Source organism: Carlito syrichta, unplaced genomic scaffold (genome assembly GCF_000164805.1).
Source record: "Carlito syrichta isolate Samal-C Ts95f unplaced genomic scaffold, Tarsius_syrichta-2.0.1 Scaffold287649, whole genome shotgun sequence".
Taxonomy (NCBI): Eukaryota; Metazoa; Chordata; class Mammalia; order Primates; family Tarsiidae; genus Carlito; species Carlito syrichta.
Genome location: NW_007231745.1, coordinates 309,191 through 328,671, shown reverse-complemented (window position 1 = coordinate 328,671; position 19,481 = coordinate 309,191). Strand labels below are relative to the sequence as shown.

The 19,481-nt window shown below is 49.7% G+C and overlaps 1 protein-coding gene across 2 annotated transcripts in view; it reads left to right on the top strand.

The window, feature by feature from the left end:
* Positions 1-19,481, top strand: part of HDAC4 (histone deacetylase 4) — a 113,350-nt gene that overhangs the window by 32,647 nt on the left and 61,222 nt on the right. Inside the window, exons 7-9 of one of the 2 annotated variants that reach the window (XM_008052897.1) lie at positions 3,826-4,049; positions 14,286-14,543; positions 17,626-17,812. In XM_008052897.1, coding sequence (XP_008051088.1) covers positions 3,826-4,049; positions 14,286-14,543; positions 17,626-17,812 — 669 coding nt within the window. Of the gene's footprint in view, positions 1-3,810; positions 4,050-14,285; positions 14,544-17,625; positions 17,813-19,481 lie in introns of both variants that reach the window. The other variant, XM_008052896.1, reaches the window with a different exon arrangement.

Here is a 19,481-nt window from a genome sequence, read left to right as displayed (position 1 = left end):
TGATCACTACCTGGGCTGCCCCGCTGAGTCCTCTGCAACGCTCTTATGGTTGGACAGCAAGTCTTTGAAAACAGCGTTACCTCTGCCAGAACCTGGAGAGTCGGGACCCCTCCAAGGCCCTGCAAGAGCCTGGTAGTTGGGGCCTGCAGAGGAGAAGACCGAGGGCCAGGGTTGTATGGCAGGGCAGGCATCAGGGACAACTGCCCAGAAAAGAGTCACCATAGCTGAGGACTTGGTAGGAATCAGCAGGTGAACAGGTAGAGAAAGTCCAGGGAGGGGGAGCAGGTGTCTGTACCTGGGGGTGGTGACTGTGTCACAGATCTTTCTAGCATTCCCTCAGGGCATGCTGCCAGCATCCAATGGAGAACTGAGAGGCTTCTGCCTTCCTGATCTGGTGGCCAAGAGCCACTGCCCTGTTATCAGGTACTGAGGGTACTGGTGCCACTGGCTCCTGTGGTAGTGATTGCACACCACCCTTTAGGCATGATGCCAGAGAGTGACGAGTCCCAAGAAGGACTTGAGCACAGCCCATTGTTATTGTCCTGTAACTGGCACACTAGGCAGTAATCCTCAGGCCCGGGCCCAGTATCACCCCCAGAAGCTCTGACATATACTGATTGGTCCAGGTGGGTCCACAGCACACAGATTATTCCTTAATAATCTGCAGACCACTAGTTTGAATCTAACACTTGCCTGATTTACTTCTCATTTGAAGGAATTTAAAGAACTTCACATGTCAGTAAGAGCAATGGAATACACCAAAAGGACTTTTAAGAACTCAGGCGCCATTAATCATTTATCTAGTGTGAATTTATCTCCTTAAGCAGAATCCCGCTGCACAAAGGCCAACTCTTAAGAACTGGGTCCAAAACTCAAGAGCAATCTGATTTGTCAACTTTTTTTGTAACCCCTACCTGGGGGGTTGTATCTGAGTATGCCTTTGTTTGCAAATTCACTAGTTAGCTTGATTAGTGCTGAACATAGTAAAACTCAGACCGTGGATGACTGAGTAACTCCTGAGTGCTCTTTTAAGAATGATTGCTGTTGTTTTTGTTATTGTGTGCTTTAGCGTGGACTTACAAGGAAGATGGCCACTGAGTACAGTTCAAGCCCCATCCTCAGGTATTCCCAGGAGGAACAAGAACATGTAACAACAGGGACACGGCCCTTCAACCCCAGAAGTTGGGATCAGTTGTTGTCCCTCACTGGAATTGGAGGGGGACTTCTGCTACTGCTGTGGCAGGAAGAGTGGAGCTGGCCTGGGTGCCCAGTAGAAGAGCCTGGAGCAAGGGACCACTGTGGTCACAGGAGCCAGGCTCTGTCCCCACACCCTCACCCAGCACAACCAGCCCCTACAGGCAGCTGGGCCACCACCACAGAATTCTGTCCTAAGGCACTAGGATTTTAAGCTTGAAAATTCTGACAGTATACTCTAAACATCATGGTCTGTCATCAGAAACTCAGGTTGATGATCTTAGAGTTCCAAGTTGGAAACCACCTGGCTGGCCCATAGGTTTTGCTGCCCAGAGATTAGGTTCACTTTTCAAGGATGCCTATGGGCAGACTTGTGTGGCGGCCCGGGGTCTTATACCCTAAGAGGCACCAGAGTGAAATTCTGGGTGGGCAAGATGGGGCTGAGAGAAAGTGACAAGCCGGTGGGGAGTGAAACCAGAACAAGTCAGCCATGGAACCTTCGTCCAAGTCAACGCCTATAAATGAAATGCTGCTCCCATGGGGATGTGCGCATATCCCCAGGGATGTCTTTGCCCTAGTGTGAGGCTGGTGGTCTAGGAAGTCTCCCCTGGCCCTGCAGAGGGGTGCCAGAAGCCAAGCACTAGAGGGGAAGGAGCTGAGGAGCACCATGCAGCCATCTCACTCACACCTGCCTACTTATCCCTTGTCACACGCAGAAGACTTAGTGAAGGCAGTATGTCCTTCACAGTCGTAGCCCACTCAATGGACGGCCAGGCTGGCCAGACCTAGCCAACAATATGAGCCGTGCTAGTCACTGATCTCACTCATGACTTGTGTGAACACTGAGACTTTGAAAAGAAACAGGAAGGAAAGTATATTTTAGCTTCTCATTGTTTTCTGAGAGACCTTTTCAGCAACTAAGTAATCTTTTAAACCCATGAATGCAGCTTTGGGTGACCAACTCCCTTATGCCCTCCCTTTAAAACCCCTACCCTCCCCACCCCCAGAATGCCTAGTCAGCATTCTGGAATACCTTCTTTAGGATAAATACCTTTTACTTTTTTTCAGGGAGTGATTCTTCCTTTTGAGTTATTCACTTTAATTTAGTAGCCAGGGATTGATAATAAGATTTAAGGTAACTTATCTTTCCAGAAAACTGTGGGGTCTGATGAGAAGTGGTGATGGTTTAGGGGATGGTAGTGAATAATGTTTTGAAAACGTCATGAAGAACAGTTCTGTTAGGATTAGGTCTTTTTTCTGTGTGCGCCCTCTCTCTATTTGCATATAAAATAGTGTTTCTTAAATGTAGAAATAGCTGCTATGAGGAGACCAGAGAAACACCAAGAAGTGACCTGCGCAGGGGGCATGGGCCAGATTGAACCTGATGGCACACACAGCTGCCCCAGCAAACCCTGGCTTTGGGATCCCTAAAAAATAGGCAGGGCAGGAGCTGCCAGCAGGTCATTTTGGTGTCCCAGGACATCCCTGGAACTCCTGCAGTGGACATGTGACCCAGTCCAGAGGCAGGGAGAGCAGGCTGCCTCAGGCAGGTGCCCAGTTCTAGGCATCACCGACGCAGGACCACAGAGAGCTGGTGTGGTCACTTTGACATTTTACCCAGTCAGATGCCCTTGACCATGGGTCATTTTTACCCTGAGCAGCATTGTTTAGTGTTTGCCCACTTTGAGTTACCAGGGGAACAGATAGTTGTAGAGCAGGGGAAAGGGTTTGTTACTTCTTTTTTCCCACAGAACCATGGAAAAATGTTAAACACCTAAACTAACAGTTTGCAAAAGAAAAAATACAGATAGATGAAAAGAATACAGAAGAAAAAATGTTGCTTGAAGTTACATGAATAGATTGCATTTTAAGTCAAGATTCACATGCCAGTTAAAGCAAGATCATCTCCTATCAAAACAAATTCTTTTAATCTAAAAATTCAGGACAGGTGAGGGTGTGTGAGGCAGGCATCCTCCTGCTCAGCTGGCAGCAATGTGCTTTAGCAAAACCTTTTCAGAGAATGGTTTTGACAGTTTGCACCATGATTTTTTAAAGTGTTAATGTTGTCTTTGTGCATAAAGTCAGTGCTTTAAAAGACACTTAAAATGATATGGAACCCAAAACAATTTTCTTTTAATAACTCTTCTCCTATGACACTTAGGGAAAGGTCTTGTGAACACCCTGGAGGCTATTAGAGCCATGGCAGCCTTCCTAAGCATGCCAGTGGCCCTCTTTCCCCACCCACTATCTATTCAGACCACAACAGTACCCTTCTAGGGCCTGCAGCCCCTAAGGGGAAACTGCATCCTGCCCCTCCTGGGAAGGACTTGTTCTTTGAAACCTGCCACTCGGGACTCCTTGCATTTCCTGCGCCAATCTGATTTTCCCGAGACAGTTGTCTCCAAATCATGGTCTCTGTAGTCCCAAAGCCTGAGCTTCTAGCACCCAACCTTAGCTGGGATCGGCACAGTTAGACAGTCCCAAGGTGTCTGGAAGGAGGCGCCCAGGCTGGCAGGTGCACGGCGTGGTTGTCTCCATCACTTACTCAACAGCCTCTCTCCCTCCTCTCTTCTTCCTCTTCCCCCTCTGCTGTTTTTTCCTCCATATTATCTTCAGACTGGTATCTTTCAGGCCTGGGAGCACTGCCCCTCCATGCACAGTCCCTGGTTGGTGCCGACCGGGTGTCCCCATCCATCCACAAGCTGCGGCAGCACCGCCCGCTGGGGCGCACCCAGTCAGCCCCACTGCCCCAGAACGCCCAGGCCCTGCAGCACCTGGTGATCCAGCAACAGCATCAGCAGTTTCTGGAGAAACACAAGCAACAGTTCCAGCAGCAGCAACTGCACATGAACAAGGTGAGTTTGCCAACTCAGCATACTCCCTGGGGTGCCTCTGGGTTCCAGGGGTGGCCATGTGATTGCAGCCTCACCATTCAGCATCACCCTTCTGACCTTGAGAGAGAGCTGTGTAGCAGAGCTGGGATGCTAGGGAAGCTGGGGGTCAGAAGCAATTTACCAGCAGCAGAAAACACAGCCCAGGGCCAGCCCCCTCCCCATCAGCAGGAGTAAGTATGGTTGGGCCATGTCATGCATGTCAAGGGTTTGTGTCAGTGCATGGGAAGTTCTACTTGAGCAATGCCATTTTCTAGGGTTACTACATAAGGCCGTTTCAACAAACCTACAAGCCAAAGTTAACAACTTCACAATGCTATAAAGGCCCCAAGCATATTTACCAAGGCATGTAGCACTTGGAACAAGCTTATATATTGGAGGAACATTGTCAGAGGTGGTTTGGGCACAGGACAGCCCCAAAGGTCCCTGTTCACAAAAGTCTTGAAAGTCACTCAGATAGGTCTATGTTCAGGAGAAAGTCGTAAGGCAGGTTGTGATGTGATGCTGGTAAACAGGAAAGCAAAGGTGCTAAATGAGTTTTTCTCCAACGCTGGCAATTGGAATAAAGCATCTCTAATATTAGAGGTGAGATGAGCTGATGTGAAAGCAATATAGCAGTTCCTCAAATGGTTAAGCACAGCCACTACATGGCCCCACAGCTCTTTTGCAAGATGCAAAGATACACATCCACACAAAAACTCATCCTTGAGTATTCACAGCAGCATTACTCATAATAACCCAACCATGGAAAAACCCAGGTGGCCACCTAATGATGAATGGTCAGAACAGACGTGGTATGATATGATTGTGTTCACATGTGTTATCCAAAGCAGGCAAATCCATAGAGGCAGGGAGCAGATCAGGGGTTGCCAGGGGCCAGGGCTGCTGTGCGAAGATGGGAGCGACTGCCAGTGGGCACAGCCTATCATCCCTATAAAGAGAGGCTGTTCCAAAATTAGACTGTGGTGATTGCTGCACAACTCTGTAAATATACTAAAAACAACCAAATTATAAAATTTAAAAATATGAATTTGTGGTATGTGAATTATATCTCAATAAAGCTGTTACAAGAAAAAAGGATGAGGTGAAAGAAAGGGGACTTTGGTGGCGATTTTCTGAAGGAAACTTGAAGAAATCTTTGACAGATCTGGAGACGGACTGAATTGTTTCTTGATTATGTCTCCTTGCCATAAAAGCTCTCCTGTCAGTCCCCTGATTGCAGGTGGACCCGTCATGACTTCTTTACCAAGCAGCAGGGTCAGGGGCTTCTGTTGTTTCCCTAAAGAATGAAAAGTTGGGGGAAAGGTTAAGAAGAGTCTTGGAAGTACCTTGGAGTAAGACTTGGAAGGTCAAGTGTCAGGGTCCTCAGGCAAGGGCAGAGATGGAGCCATAAGGAAACACCCTTCTTCTATCCCCCACTAACGTCCCCTACCAACATCTGCCACCTTCTCAAGGGCATGATACTGAGCCCAGACAGCCCTGACCACGTGGCATCATTAACCCCTCACTCCTGCCTAGTCTCAATTTTCTTCTTTCAAGCTCCCTGTTTCCATCCCAAAAGGAGTTTCTGCTTAGCCCTTGTGTGTTTGAAGGCTTTGCTTTCACTGTGTCCAGTGGGGCTACCTCAGAGAATGTCCTTTGGAGATGGCAGCTGACTACAGCCTAAATCTGTCCTACTGTGTTTTCCATTGCAGGGCTGGGGGCATGCAATGAGGAAAGAGGCCCTCTTGGTGCCTTGACCCCAGGTGGCAGCTGCCCCTGAGGAGATAGCACAGGCCACAGCCAGACCTCTGCTACCCGCCAGGCACTACAAAATATGCTCACCACCCCCACTCCAGGTCCTCTCATCACCAGATAGCATTGACTGTGCCAGAAATGGCAGGGGAAGGAACATGTCCCCTCGTTGCAATGGGAAAGGTGCCTGCTGTGGGTGAGACAGGATCCTGCCAAGTGTCTTTACTACCAAGTGTCAAAAGCACTTTCATATTCGTCTTTCTAATGCCATCTTAGGCTTAATAATTTTATTATGTCACTATCTGAGTGATAGGGTAGGAGGTTTGAGGAAGACAGGAAACACCTATTCACATGTGGTATATTCTTGAGAAGAATGATTTAGAAACTGGGTAATCTCACTGGATTTTGTTACATGATTGATTTACGGTAGTGAATGACAGTTGATTGAAACGTTTATACAATGTTTTCCTGGGATGCTCAGAAGACAAGGATCGTATCCAGCACTGTCTAGCTCCGATGTTCCTGACCTTCATTTTGGAGGTTGATGTTTCCTGAGGGCATCTGTCCAGCTCAGGCAGCTGTGAACTTCCCTTCCTGGGGACCTGCTCTGACTGGCATGGGGATTGAGGTCGGGGCCAACTTGGTCTGCTGCTCCTTCTGCCTGTGTGTTGGAGGGCAGTTGCTTCAAAGATGTCACTCTGAGAGTAAGAGAGAGACCACCTGTTCCTACTTGTATTCCCAGCAGCCATATGTGGCCACTCTAGTTTTCCTGAGGTTCACAGTCAATGGAACTGCCCTATTTGGCTGAGAAAAGTCTTCGAGAGAGATGAGATCTATCCCGATCTGGCTGCCTTAACACCTCTCCAGGCCGTGTTTGGGATTGTGGCTGGTGCTCTCCAGCTGTGTGTCAGTGTCTATTGTCAGTGCCCCATGCCTTGCACACAGTGGTCTTTAATAAAGGTTTGCTGATTAAAGGAACTTTCTGGAGAATGTGTGCCATCAAAGGGCGAGTGGAGCTTTCAACTCTGCAAATGAAACCACCCCTCTGTGTTTGCTGACCGCATCCGGACATGACCTCAGCAATGTCTGGTTTGCGGACAGCGGGAGATGTGCCGAGATGTGTTCAGGCGAAATGCTGTTTCTTTCTATTAAAAGAGACTATTTGAAGGCGTCTTCTACCACTGGAGCAAGAGGCTTTGCTGCCGAGGACGGTTTCTGAATACCACACAGTAACTTGACCCTTTCAGGATAGGTTTGTCTGTGTTTCTCTAAGCTGGGTGTGTTTGCCTTTAGCTCAATAGTCTCAATTTTGAATGTGAAAACTTGGACTCATTTTTATGGGCAGTCTAATTATTAGTATGTCTAAAAGTTTTTACGTACAGGCGGTTTACTAGTTTGGTTTTGGCCCTGAACTCCAATCTGATTTTTAAAAAATATATTGTTCTAAACGTGGAGGTGTATTTGCTCTTAATTGATAAAGGGGGCTCCCAGTGTCCAAGAGGCCTGTGGTCTGCAGGGAACTAATTTGTTTATCCGTTGCCACTGCACTGCCGGCACCTCTGTCATACTGCCTGCAGCAAGCTCACCTCCCAAAACCAGCTCTGTAGTGTGGTCCCAGTCTTGCCAGCGAGGAGCAGAGCTGAATCTCAAAGGGGTGGGGAGAGTGACAGGCTTTGTGGCCACAGCCTGGGAGGCTGACCGCACCAGTGCCTACGTCAATGCTGAACCAAGAAGCCTGGTTCCAGGCCTGTTCTGCATCACAGAGAGGGCCCTGACGGGTGCCGCCACCATGGCAACGTTCCTCCCTGACACCCTCTAGAAGAGGCCTAGTAGAGCTGTGGCTGCACCTCAGGGCCTCCCTCTACCCGAGGATGTGAAGTGTGTCCAAGCTTCTGGTCCAGGTTCCCCAGAAATCCTTTGCCATAGCCCTGAGTGTCATGATTCTCTTGGGGTCTGAGGCCTCTTTTCTTGTGAGGGGACCCTGGGAAGTGCACCTATGAGGGACAGTTCCGGCCGTAACTCTGCTGTGCCCTTCTGCCTGTCCTTGACCTCTCAGGCAGGGTGGTTGCTGGGCCCTGGCCCTCTCCTGCTTGTTGTGCTTCTCCTCACACACCACAGAGGGCATACCAACATCAACAGTAGGCAGAACCTTCCTCATGGAGAAATATGCACACACTGCCTCAGCCATGGATCACACTCAGCATCACAGGTAGCAAACACATAACCGCCACCGGACTCCTGAAACAGCATTCCTGAGGACATACTGTCACCCTCAGCGTCCCTGCCTGAAAGCCCTTGCCTGAGTCCTGTAGTGAGGAAGTGGGCTTTAATCTCGTGAAAGACCAAAAAGAGGCCCAGGGAATGTTGTTCATTTAAAGACACTCAAGAGACACGACATCCAGCAGAACACATGATCTATAGCCGAACCAAAAAGGGCCATATGGCACAACACTTTAGACTATGAATCCCTGCGACATGGTAGACATGGTGGTTAAAAGCCTTCACTATGGGTTGTAGTGGTTATGACTAGCCTCACACAGGCCGGCAGGAAGGAAGGCCCACCTCTCTATTTCTACATCAATCTGTCTATATAGAGGAGAAGGGCATTAAAGAGTTGCTTATATTATTCTTGAGATTTTTCTTTAGGTTTGAAATTTAAAAGAAAAACATCAGAAGAAAACAAGGAATCGCACTTCTCCGCCCACTAAGCATGCTCTCCCTTGGCTGCATTCCTTTCAAACAAAACAAAACTAAGGCTTTTTCCTCATGTAATGCCCTCAATTTTGCTATGCCTAGCTTCCTGGGGGCAGGCCATTTGCTACAGGCCCTAGCCCTCTGCTCCTCCGTTTCTGTGTCTCTCTACCCTGCCCTAGAGAAGGGTCCTGTTTCTGTATCCCCAATGGGGATGCTGTCTTTGAGCACTTTTATCCAGTTCAGAAAGTCTCCTGAGTTCCTAAAGAAGGCTGACAGTTTCCGGGTTACCTCTGGGATGGGACTGCCCCGCCTCCACCCCAGATCTCCCTCCAGGTCCCAGTCCTCTTCCCTCCCCTCTATCTCTTTTCCATCTCCCTTCACACCACTCTCCTGGCTCACTGGCCTCTTCTCTGTGTATCTGTGTCTGTGTGGCCTCCCTTCCTCTTGTCCTCCCAGTGTCGGTACCCCTCATTCCTCAGTTTCTTTGACTCCCAGAGCTGTACGTGGAGCTTATGTATTCATGGCTTTGACCTTGACCCATCTGCTTATCACTTCCTAATATTGATCTCCAGTCCTGATCTGCCTTCCAAATCCCAGACTTGTATTTGCATTTTCTTGCTGGACTTGTCAGGGGTCCCGCCTGGCACTGGGATGTCAGCCTTTCTCAGTTGCACCCTACCCTGCCCTTCTCCACCCAGGCCGTGTCTCCTCTGTGGCAACCCTTCTCTGACACTTGGCCTGGAATCTCAGTGCCTCCTGCTCAGTTTCCATTCACAGGCTCTCTCCCTTGCCCCAGGACTCAGCCCCTCTGCCAGCCCCCATCTGGCCCTGACAGATCTTCTGCGGGATCACTTCTCTGTAGGCTCTACCCTGTCCCCTCTACTCTCAGTCTAATCTGTTAGGATCATTCCGTGGCATAGGCAGGAGCAGGCCACCTCTCTTAGATAACGCCAGCCTCTCATGCCATTGTCTGCGGGACAAAGTCACTGTGATGGAGGGGTCCTCTGAGTCCCCATACCCATGTCCTTGGCCTGAACTTCTCTCCCCACGTCCTTTATCCCATGGTCTGAGTCCCTACCTCCACATCCTTAGCCCCATGGTCAAAGCGCCTGTCCCTGCCATCCTTAGCCCTGTGGTCTGAGGCCCCATCCTCATGTCCTTAGCCCTGTGATCTGAGCCCTTGTCCTTGCCATCCTTAGCCCTGTGGTCTGAACCCCTGTCCTCATGTCCTTAGCCCCATGGTCTTAGCCCTCATCTCCACATCCTTAGCCCTGTGGTCTAAGTGCCTGTCACTGCCATCCTTAGCCCCGTGGTCTGAGCTCTCATCCTCATGTCCTTAGCCCCATGGTCTGAGCCCTCATTTCCACATCCTTAGCCCTGTGGCATAAGCACCTGTCCCTGCAATCCTTATCCCTGTGGTTTGAGCCCCTGTCCTCATGTCTTTAACCCTATTACTGCTGCTTTCACACCTGTGTCCCCTAGTACATGCAGTTTCTGTTCCCTGAAGGCCAGGGTCTTCTCCATGTCCATCCTGCTGCCACTGTCCCTCCTCCTGGACCCCTCCTATCTCCTCCCTGCCCCCACCCAGGCATGGCTCAGAGACCCTGCTGCCTATAGGTCCTTGAGGGCTCTGCACAAAAGAAGGTGGGATTGACGGATCAAAGGACATCACACATCTCAAAACCATCAAGTGAAACGCATGTTTAAAAACAAGCTTTTTAAAACAGTCAGAGTGACAAACTTGTCAGAGCAACTGGGTACAAGGTTGGAAGATTGTCTGTTTGTTTTTGAGTTGGGGCCTCACTCTTTCATATAGGTTGGAGTGCAGTGGCATAATCATAGCTCACTGCAGCCTCCACCTTCTGGGCTCAGGTAATCCTTCTGCCTCAGCCTCTCGAGTAGCTGGGACTACAGGCACGTGCCATCCTACCTGGCTAGCTTTTTAAAAATTATTTTGTAGAGTCAGGTTCTCTCTGTGTTGTCCAGGCTGGTGTCAAACTCCTAGGCTCAGGCAGTTCTCCAGCCTTCACCTCCCAGAGTGCTGGGATTCAGGAGTGAGCCATCACACCTGGCCAGATTATTTGTTTGAAATCATTTTTTTCCCAAGCTTTATTGAAGTATGACTGAAGATAAAAATTGTGTTTATTTACAGGGTACAACACGGTGATTTGATACACACATTGTAAAGCGATCACCACACTCAAGCTGATTAATGCATTCGTGACCTCGCACAACCCCCACTGTGTGTGTGTGTGTGTGTGTGTGTGTGTGTGTGTGTGTGTGTGTGTGTGTATGTATTTAAGACACTTAGATCTACAGTCAGCAGATTTCAAGTAAACAGTTCAATATCAGCTGCAGTCACCAGGCTGTACACCAGGTCCCCAAAACTTATTCCTAATGGCAAGTTTGTACCCATGGCCATTATATCCCCACTTCTAACCCCCAGCCCACCTAGCAGCCTCTACTCTGCTCTCCATTTCTGGGCTTTCAGCTTTCGAAGTAGAGTCTCTCATGAGCCAAACTGCCTTCTGCTCCTCTTTCCCTGTCTTCCCCACCTCCCCACACCAACATCTGCACTATCTGCCCTCTGGGTGTTCCCTGTGCTAGAGTGAAGCTGAAGCCTTTACTGATGAAGAGCTGCCTTAGGATTAGAGGACAAAGACTGTGTCCAGTGTTTTCCTGGCTTGACTTTTGTAGTCCTGCTTCTTTACTTTAAACTATTTCTTTTAAAGAACGTTAAGGGATGATCATCTAAAATAAGCCCCTCGCCCAATCAAAAAATCTCATGTTTTCTTGCAGCCAGGCCAAACTGGGTTCTGGAGGGTAAAAGATACCACAGGGTATGTGTTTGCTTGTGTGTGTGTCTGTGTCTGCCTTTCAGTCCTCCTGTATGGAGACCCATTGTCATCTGCTACAGTTGACCCCTGGGAACAAGCTAATAGAACGTGAATGCTTACACCAGAGTGTCCACTGGATTTGCCTCTCGTAGTTCAGTCTGCTGGAAGGCCACCTTGTAGTGAGGGTGAGAAAGCAAGCAATGTTGTGAGGACTTTTTAAAATACAGATGCTCAGTGCTTTTTAAATGCCATGTTTCCTTACGAACCTCAATTCCCTTCTGGAAACAGAACAGGAGGAAAGATTCCTTCTCCACAGCACTGTGACTCCCTTCTATCAGGGACTTGGAGAACGTGGCGTGATCTCCTAACTCCAGCCCTGTCAACATCTGCCCAGCAGCTCATCTCCCACTGTTAGCAGATGAATCGCACATCTAGAGAGACCTTCAGATCTGGGGCTTTGGAATTTTAGGAGTGTTCTTTCATGGTTTGCAGAGAGGAATACAGTTTAGTTAATCTCTTTTCTGAGAAATTCCTTACACATGCCCTCCCTAGACTAACTCTGGTCCTACTTGGGCAGGAGCAGAGCTGGGACCTGTGGCCTTGTCTTCTCTGAGCTTGTTTGCCTCTTACTGCATCTATCTTCTCCCCTCCTGCTCCCTACTCCCTCAGCCTTTGTACTGCTCATATTTGTCCCACTTCTAGGTCCCGGGTGTGAGGGAGAAGTTCAATTGCCCAAGACCCAGGGAGACATCCTGGGCACCCCCTCTTCCCTCTCCTTATGCAGTCTGTCCCCAGACCTAGAGTGGCTTCCTATTTGGTGTCACATGAATCCATTTCTTCTCCATGCCACGGCCAGGAATTGGGCAGGCCCTTATCTTCTGGGCACTTACCTGACCTGCCTCCAGCAGAGCACACTTCTAGAACACACGCCTGCTAGTCTTCTGCCCCAGGGGGTCTTCCCACCCTGCCTCATGTCATCTCCATCATGCTGTGTCCTTGCTCTCTGGACCTTTACGCTTCAGCCCGCCAGCTCCTTGTGGCTCACAGAATCCTGAAGCCACCTGACCTCTTTCCACCTTACCCCACTCCCTGGAAGCCTCTTCGTCTGCCCCATCCTTTTGGCAAATGTGTAATAAGTAATTGCTGTGTGCCATGTGGGTGATTCAAAAATGGTCCTCACCCTCATTCAAAGACTACAGGAAAGATGGGAAATAAACTGGCAACTGCAGAACGTGTCACACTGGAGAAAGCTTAGAGGACCACAAGATGAGGAGGGAGAGTCTTTTTGCCTTTGTTTGGTGAGTCAGAGAACCCTTCCTGGAGGAAGCAGTATACATTGGAGGCCTAAGGAGCTTCTAGGAGAGCAGCAAAGGGGCCAAGGAAGGGAGAGAGGCAGCTGGCTGGGGAGGGTGTGGTGCAGGTGATGAGGGCTGGGGCAGGCAGGGCAGAAGGGAGTGGGGCAGCTGTGAGTGGGCCAGATTATGCAGGAGTTTATCAGCAAAGTCAGGATGATGGGGCGTGTACAGGGTTATAAACAGGGGAAGGAGCACATTGGGTAGGTTCACTTGAAAGCTCAACTTCCCTGCCACCTGGAGAAAAGACTAAAGTGAGTTGTTGCTGGCGGTGGGTCCTCCTCCAGGAGACCACAGCTATAATCCAAGCAGGAGAGGCCAGGCTGCTGCTGCTGCAGGAACACACAGGAGGTTGGGCCAAGAGGAGTGGCACGTTCCAGGTCATTTCACAGGAGCATGGCTTGGGCAAGGCTTGGCTGGGTGGGAGTGGGAGACTCTGGGTATAACTTAGCAACTGGCTGGAGAGAGGCTTCAATCACACGGGAATCTTGGAGAAGGGAGAAGATGGAGACATGCTGCTCTGAGTTGAAGGCTGGACTCCTCGCTGGTGCCCAGGGCACACCAGGTTGACCCCGGGTGTCAAGAAGGCTGCCAGTTCTGGATGAAGAGCAAATTGGGGCTGGGTACCACATTTGGGAGTTACCAGTGTTAGGAATCTGCAGCAGGGAAAAGATTGCCCAGAGTGTGAAGTGAGCCCAGGAGTGGGCCAGGACAGACTAGCACCAAGAAGTGAGCTGGCAGAGAAGGAGGCAAGGAGTGAGAGAGAAGTACCTGCTGCCTGCTCAGTGCTGAGTGGCTACAGAGGGAGCTCAAGGGGCATTCATGGGATCCTGCAGGAAGGGAGGTCATGGAACATCTGTGAGATTCTGCAGGAAGGGAGGTCATGGAGTGTCTGTGGGATCCTACAGGAGGGAGGTCATAGAGCATCTGTGGGATCCTAAGGAAAGGGAGATAATGCAGCATCTGTGGGATCCTATGGGAAGGGAGGTCAAGAAGTCTCTGTGGGATCTGATGTGAAGGGAGGTCATGGAGTCTCTGGAATCTTACAGGAAGGGAGATAATGGAGTCTCTTTTTTATCCTAGGTCATGGAGTGTCCATGGGATCTGGCAGGAAGGAAGATCATGGGGTGTCTGTGGGATTTGGTAGCAAGAACTGTGAACTCGGGTGTCTTCACTTGGGTGGCGGGCTAAGTGTTCCTCTTAGCAGTTGTGAGCATGAGGTCAGCATTGGCCTCTCCCCCATCAAGCCCACACTCCCCTCTGCAGTTGGCACCTGCAACTTGCTTTGAGCATCTCTTTGAGCATCACAAGTGATGCTGAGTAAACTTCCTATGCCAGTTTGTCTGGGTCAGGTCACTTTGACCCTTGGGGTCCTGCTGTGCATTTCCTCAGCACCGTGGACAGCGCCCAATGTCCCTTTTGTGTGGGGAAATAAGGCTGGGCCTTGGTATAGGGTGATGGCAAGCCCTCAGAGTCCCTATTGTTTGTTCCTGAAGCATGGAGTCTGTAATGAGCCATTTTGTGTCTGATGACCTCAGTGGCCTGGATGACATCACACCTCATTTGTCACTTCTGTGTTGCAGATGATCCCCAAACCAAGTGAGCCAGCCCGGCAGCCTGAGAGCCACCCAGAGGAGACTGAGGAGGAGCTCCGGGAGCACCAGGCTCTGCTGGATGAGCCATACCTGGACCGGCTCTCAGGGCAGAAGGAGACGCATGCACTGGCTGGCGTGCAAGTTAAACAGGAGCCCATTGAGAGTGACGATGAGGAGGTAGAGCCCCCGCGGGAGGTGGAGCCAGGCCAGCGCCAGCCAACGGAGCAGGAACTGCTCTTCAGACAGGTGACCAAGGGTGGGGAGCACACTGGCAGACCGCACACTCAGCTGCCCATAGATGGTGCCCTCTGTGCCATAATTATGGGAGGCTGAAGGGCATCCTTCCACTGCCACTATCCAGGGCCTCCCCGTCTTGTCCTGGCAGGTGCAGGAGGTATTTGTGTTTTTGTTTTATATTAACCAAACCTAGGGATACTGGGCATTGGATTACTGTGAATATTCATGTACCTGCTTTCCAACCAGACACAAGCCCCAGACTCTCTGGGGATGGGTTTCCTTCAGGTCTGTAGGCTATAAATTAGCACCAAATCCAAGTGTTAGTGGGATTCACTATAATCCCTAAAGTTGAGGGCAGGGTGATAAAAGATGTAGGCAGGGTCTGATCAGAAGCAGGAACTTTTGAGGCCTGAGAGGTACTAATGACCAAGCTTACAGAGCCAGTAAGGTACCCTAAGTAAGGGCATTGACACGCAATAGCTACACTCACAAGAGAATGATGAAGAAATCCAGTGAATGATTTATTAATTTCCAGTGAAAAACAAAACTGCAAAGTCAACAGAAATACTATGGACAGCAAGTTGGAAACCCAGTATTAGAAGCCAGAGTGCCATCAGAGAGACTACTTATTCCTGATAAGCAGGAAACAAGTTGGAGAAGCTGGAGCAATGGAACATAATCATATCTAAAAGTCGTGGAGCTTGATATCTGGGCACTGCACCTGGGGCACAGGCCACCGGCTCATCCCCCTCTCTTGGTGGGCTCCATGCCTCCTGCCCCACTGAACTCCTTCCCAGCCTATGACTACCCAGGCGTGTAGCCTGACTCTGGTCCCCTCCTTCTCCAGCAGCACTTGAGAAGGCAAGGGCAGGATGACTCTGAAATAGACTGTTGAATTCTAAATTCTCTTTGTTGATTTGAGGGTCTCACTCTGTCACGCAAGCTGCACTGCAGGGCAGTCTCAACCTCCTAGGCTCAGATGATCCTCCTGTCTCAGCCTCCCAAGTAGTTGGGACTACAGGTACATGCTGCCATGACCGGCAAACTTTTTGAATTTTTTTGTAGAGATGAGGTGTCGCTATGTTGCCCAGGCTGGTTTTGAACTCCTGAACTCAAGAGAGCCTCCCACCTCAGCCTTCCAAAGTGCTGGGATTATAGGTATGAGGCAGTGTGCCAGCATCAACTGTTTAAGTCTGTTTGAGTTGGAGTCTTACTCCGTTGCCCAGGCTGGAGTGCAGTGGCACACTCACGGCCACCCTGCTGGGCTCTGGCAATCCCTCTACCTCAGCCTTCTAAGTAGCCGGATCTACAGGCATGTGCTACCACACCCAGCTAATATTTTATTTATTGTAGAGACGAGGTCTTGCCAAGTTGCCGTGGCTGGTCTCAAACCAGCAGGCTCAGGCAGTCCACTCGCCTTGGCCTCCCAAAGTGCTGGGATTACAGGCTTAACCATCGAGCCTGCTGACTGTTTAATTCTTATCTAAAGTTTTTTTAAATGTTTGCCATTGGATAAATGGCCAGGAAGCCATGTACTCCTGGAGCACCTGGACTCATGTCTATAACATAGAATCAGCTCTTGGATTCTCTAGAGGCTTCTGAGTCGAAACAGGCTGCACTAGCCATTTCCTCACAGCTGACTATGGTGCTTTTTCTATTTCTCATCTGTAATTTCTGGGGCCACACCACATTTTACAAAATCCATTGGAACTAATGCTTAGCCAAAACAGTAAGAGAAAGCCATTGGCCTCTCTGATGTAAGAACAGCACGTTTCATGGCAAGTGCTCATCTGTGCATCCTATTAGGGCCTTGAAAGTTTATGAAGGAGTCAAGTCTCTTACTCTAACTGAAATTCAATATGCTGATATGAAGATGGAAACTATTTAAGGTAATACTTTTTAGGGCTAGTTTCTTATTGATTAGCATTTACTTTGGGGAAAAAAGAGCCTTGTTATAGTCCAAACATGAGACAATTATTAGAAACACATATTTTTTCTGTTTTCTCAGAAGAGCAATAAATAGAACTCCTTATCAGGGGAACTTGGTGGTACATGTAGCAATTTGCAGGAGTAAACATAAAATGGGTATCTAATTATTTTTAAAACTATATGTATCAGGGAGAGGCTGCAAGGCCACAAGACAGCCTCATCTCTGCTTCACTCCCTCTAGCTCCATTCTGCCTCCTCCAGGGTTGCACACCAGCCTGTTCCCCTTGTGCCATGGGTCCACATTCCTCAGGGTGTCCTAGACCTCTGGCTGGGTGACCCCACCCTGTGCAGCGCCCTGGCCAACCTCCACGCCTCAGAGAAACACATCCACACCCACCAGGACTGCTCCTCCTCGTCCCCAGTGCCCCAAACTGGCGCTGGACACCAGGGTACTGATAGGGTATTTCTTCTACTCACCCATATGAGGGGATGTGGGATGATGAGACCATGGAGGGAGGTGCTGCAAATGAAGTGGAGTTAGCATTTCTGAGTCTTTGACTTGCTTTCTCACCCAAGTTGGGCTGCAGATGACGTGCTCTTGGTTAGAAACAAGAACAGCAAATCACATAGTGGGGTGGTAGCTTGTGTCCACTCCTTCCATGTCTGTGGTGTAGCAGAGAGAACGCTGTACTCCCCGCATCTGCATGGCCATCCCATGCTTCCAGGAGATGCCGTACTGCCACCCCACCCAGTGCCTCCCCACATGCCCGCACTGCTCTCGGCCAGAGCCCTGCTTCTCTTCACCTGTGCAGGCTGCATTTTCATAGCTTGGCTCCTCCACAGAGAAGCCCTCCTTGACCCCCCACACTGGGCAAGGCTTCTCTGGGACCCCTGGTTGGCACATATCATAATGGTATTGAAGGATTCCTGTCAACTTTCCTTAAGAGAGGTGGGACCTTTGCAGCCTCGTTCTGGGCTTTGGCCCCACGTTGAGTGCCATGGCACACACGAGGAAGCTCCTCTTGCTACTCCTACCTCCAGCGTGTTTGTGGCCTGTGAGTAGCTGAGTGGGAATGAGTTGCGGGAGAATGATGCACATGGCCCTGCAGCCAGGAGGCAGGTGATAGCATCCAGGCTACAAACGTACTTATTTCCCCCACAGCAAGCCCTCTTGCTGGAGCAGCAGCGGATCCACCAGCTGAGGAACTACCAGGCGTCCATGGAGGCTGCCGGCATTCCCGTGTCTTTTGGCGGCCACAGGCCTCTGTCCCGGGCACAGTCCTCCCCAGCATCCGCCACCTTCCCCGTGTCTGTGCAGGAGCCCCCCACCAAGCCACGGTTCACGACAGGTAATGCAGCACTGTTTTCGCTGTGGGTCAGGGTGGGCCTGTGTCTCGTGCTGACATGGAGCCTGAGGGTTTGACTTTGGCTGCAGCAGGAGCTGGCCTGAGGAGCTGCTCTGCAACCTGCTTTCCAGAGGCTGAGACCACCAGGTGGGCACTGCTGTGATGCCCAGGGGCCACACTGGGTGGTAGGAACCAGACGGACCAGTCATTGAGGTCCCTTCCTGCCCCGCACTCCCTGTTCTGTTATTCTGTTATTCCCCTGTCATGGGCTCACATGCCTGCCTCCTCTTTCCCAGAGAACCACGGTCTCCTCAGATAATTGTCCCCAGCCACACACTAGGGTAGACTGTTGTGTGTGCGTGTCCTCCATCTGTGTTGTCCCTCACACTGCCCACACCACCCCCAAGGCTGGGAAAGTGCTCTGCCCACAGAGACCTTTGGTTTTACTTTGAAAGGTGTTCTCACCAGAAGTCAGAGGTGAGGGCTCAGTTGGAGAGTAAGGCATTCTCCACAGCCCAGGAAGCAGAAAGGGTCTGGACACTGAGCACATCAGCTCAGAGATTGCCTGGAGCCAGGAGAAGGCTGATGCCCTGGGCCAGCCTCTGCCCAGCACCCCTGCATGGGGAGGAGCAGGAAGGTCTTGCTTCTGGCAGGGGTTGCCTCTAGGGACAAACAGGGAACCAGGATGGCTCTTCATATAGTTTTGATTTAGTGTTTCTTTTTAGTGACATACTAAGAACAAAGTTATATAAATACAGAATGAATTTATCCTTCTTTCAATAATTCTTACAAAATGTCTTATTTTTCTACACACAGTAAATATTTTTCTGCATACTGCAAAGTTCTCCCTTTCAGGTCTTAGAGGGAAACTATTCATGTTCAGAGAAAAATTCCAGTAGTAATTATCCAGAAGTTAAAATGTTGCTTCTCAGGAAGAAAACTGCAAAAGGTTCCAGAATCAGCCAGGTGACCCACTCTACAAGTCCTTGGCCATTGACTAAAATAAATGCGTTCTTGAAAGAACACAACTCAGCTGAAGACCCAGCCACAGTCACCGCAGTGGGAACCTCCCATACACTGAGCCTACCGAGGCTGACCAGAGGAGACTCTGGGCTGCCCCATTTGGTTGAATAATTTCTTGCTTTGTCTTTATTACTTTTTTAAATGTATAAAACAATACATACTCCCTGTAAAGAAACAAACATGATGGAAACCCCTAGAAAACACCATTGCCCATTGTTAGTAATTTGGTTTAACTCGTCCACATTTGTTTCGATACATAGACATAATTTATTTTACAAAGATGGAAGTCTGTTGTTCCTGTGTGCTCCCTGTCAGTACTTCCCTTCCTTGGCCACTTTTCTGTGTCCCTGCACAGCATTCTTGTCGCTTCAGTCTCCTGGCTAGCTCGGCCACCATCAGCTATGTAGACTTGCTCAGCTTCTCTGTGTGGCTCTGCTCCAGTTTTTTCATCCGTGAAGGCAATAATGGAATGTCTACATCACAGGCTCCAGCCTACTAAGTGTCGGCAAACAAGATCTTATCATTGTGATTCTGTGGAGTAGGCAGTTCTTTTTCATTGAATTGGTAGACATCTGGATTGTTTATACACTCGCATGTAGATGGCGCAGTACCTATCACTACGTGTGTGTCCTTTGCCATCTTACAAACT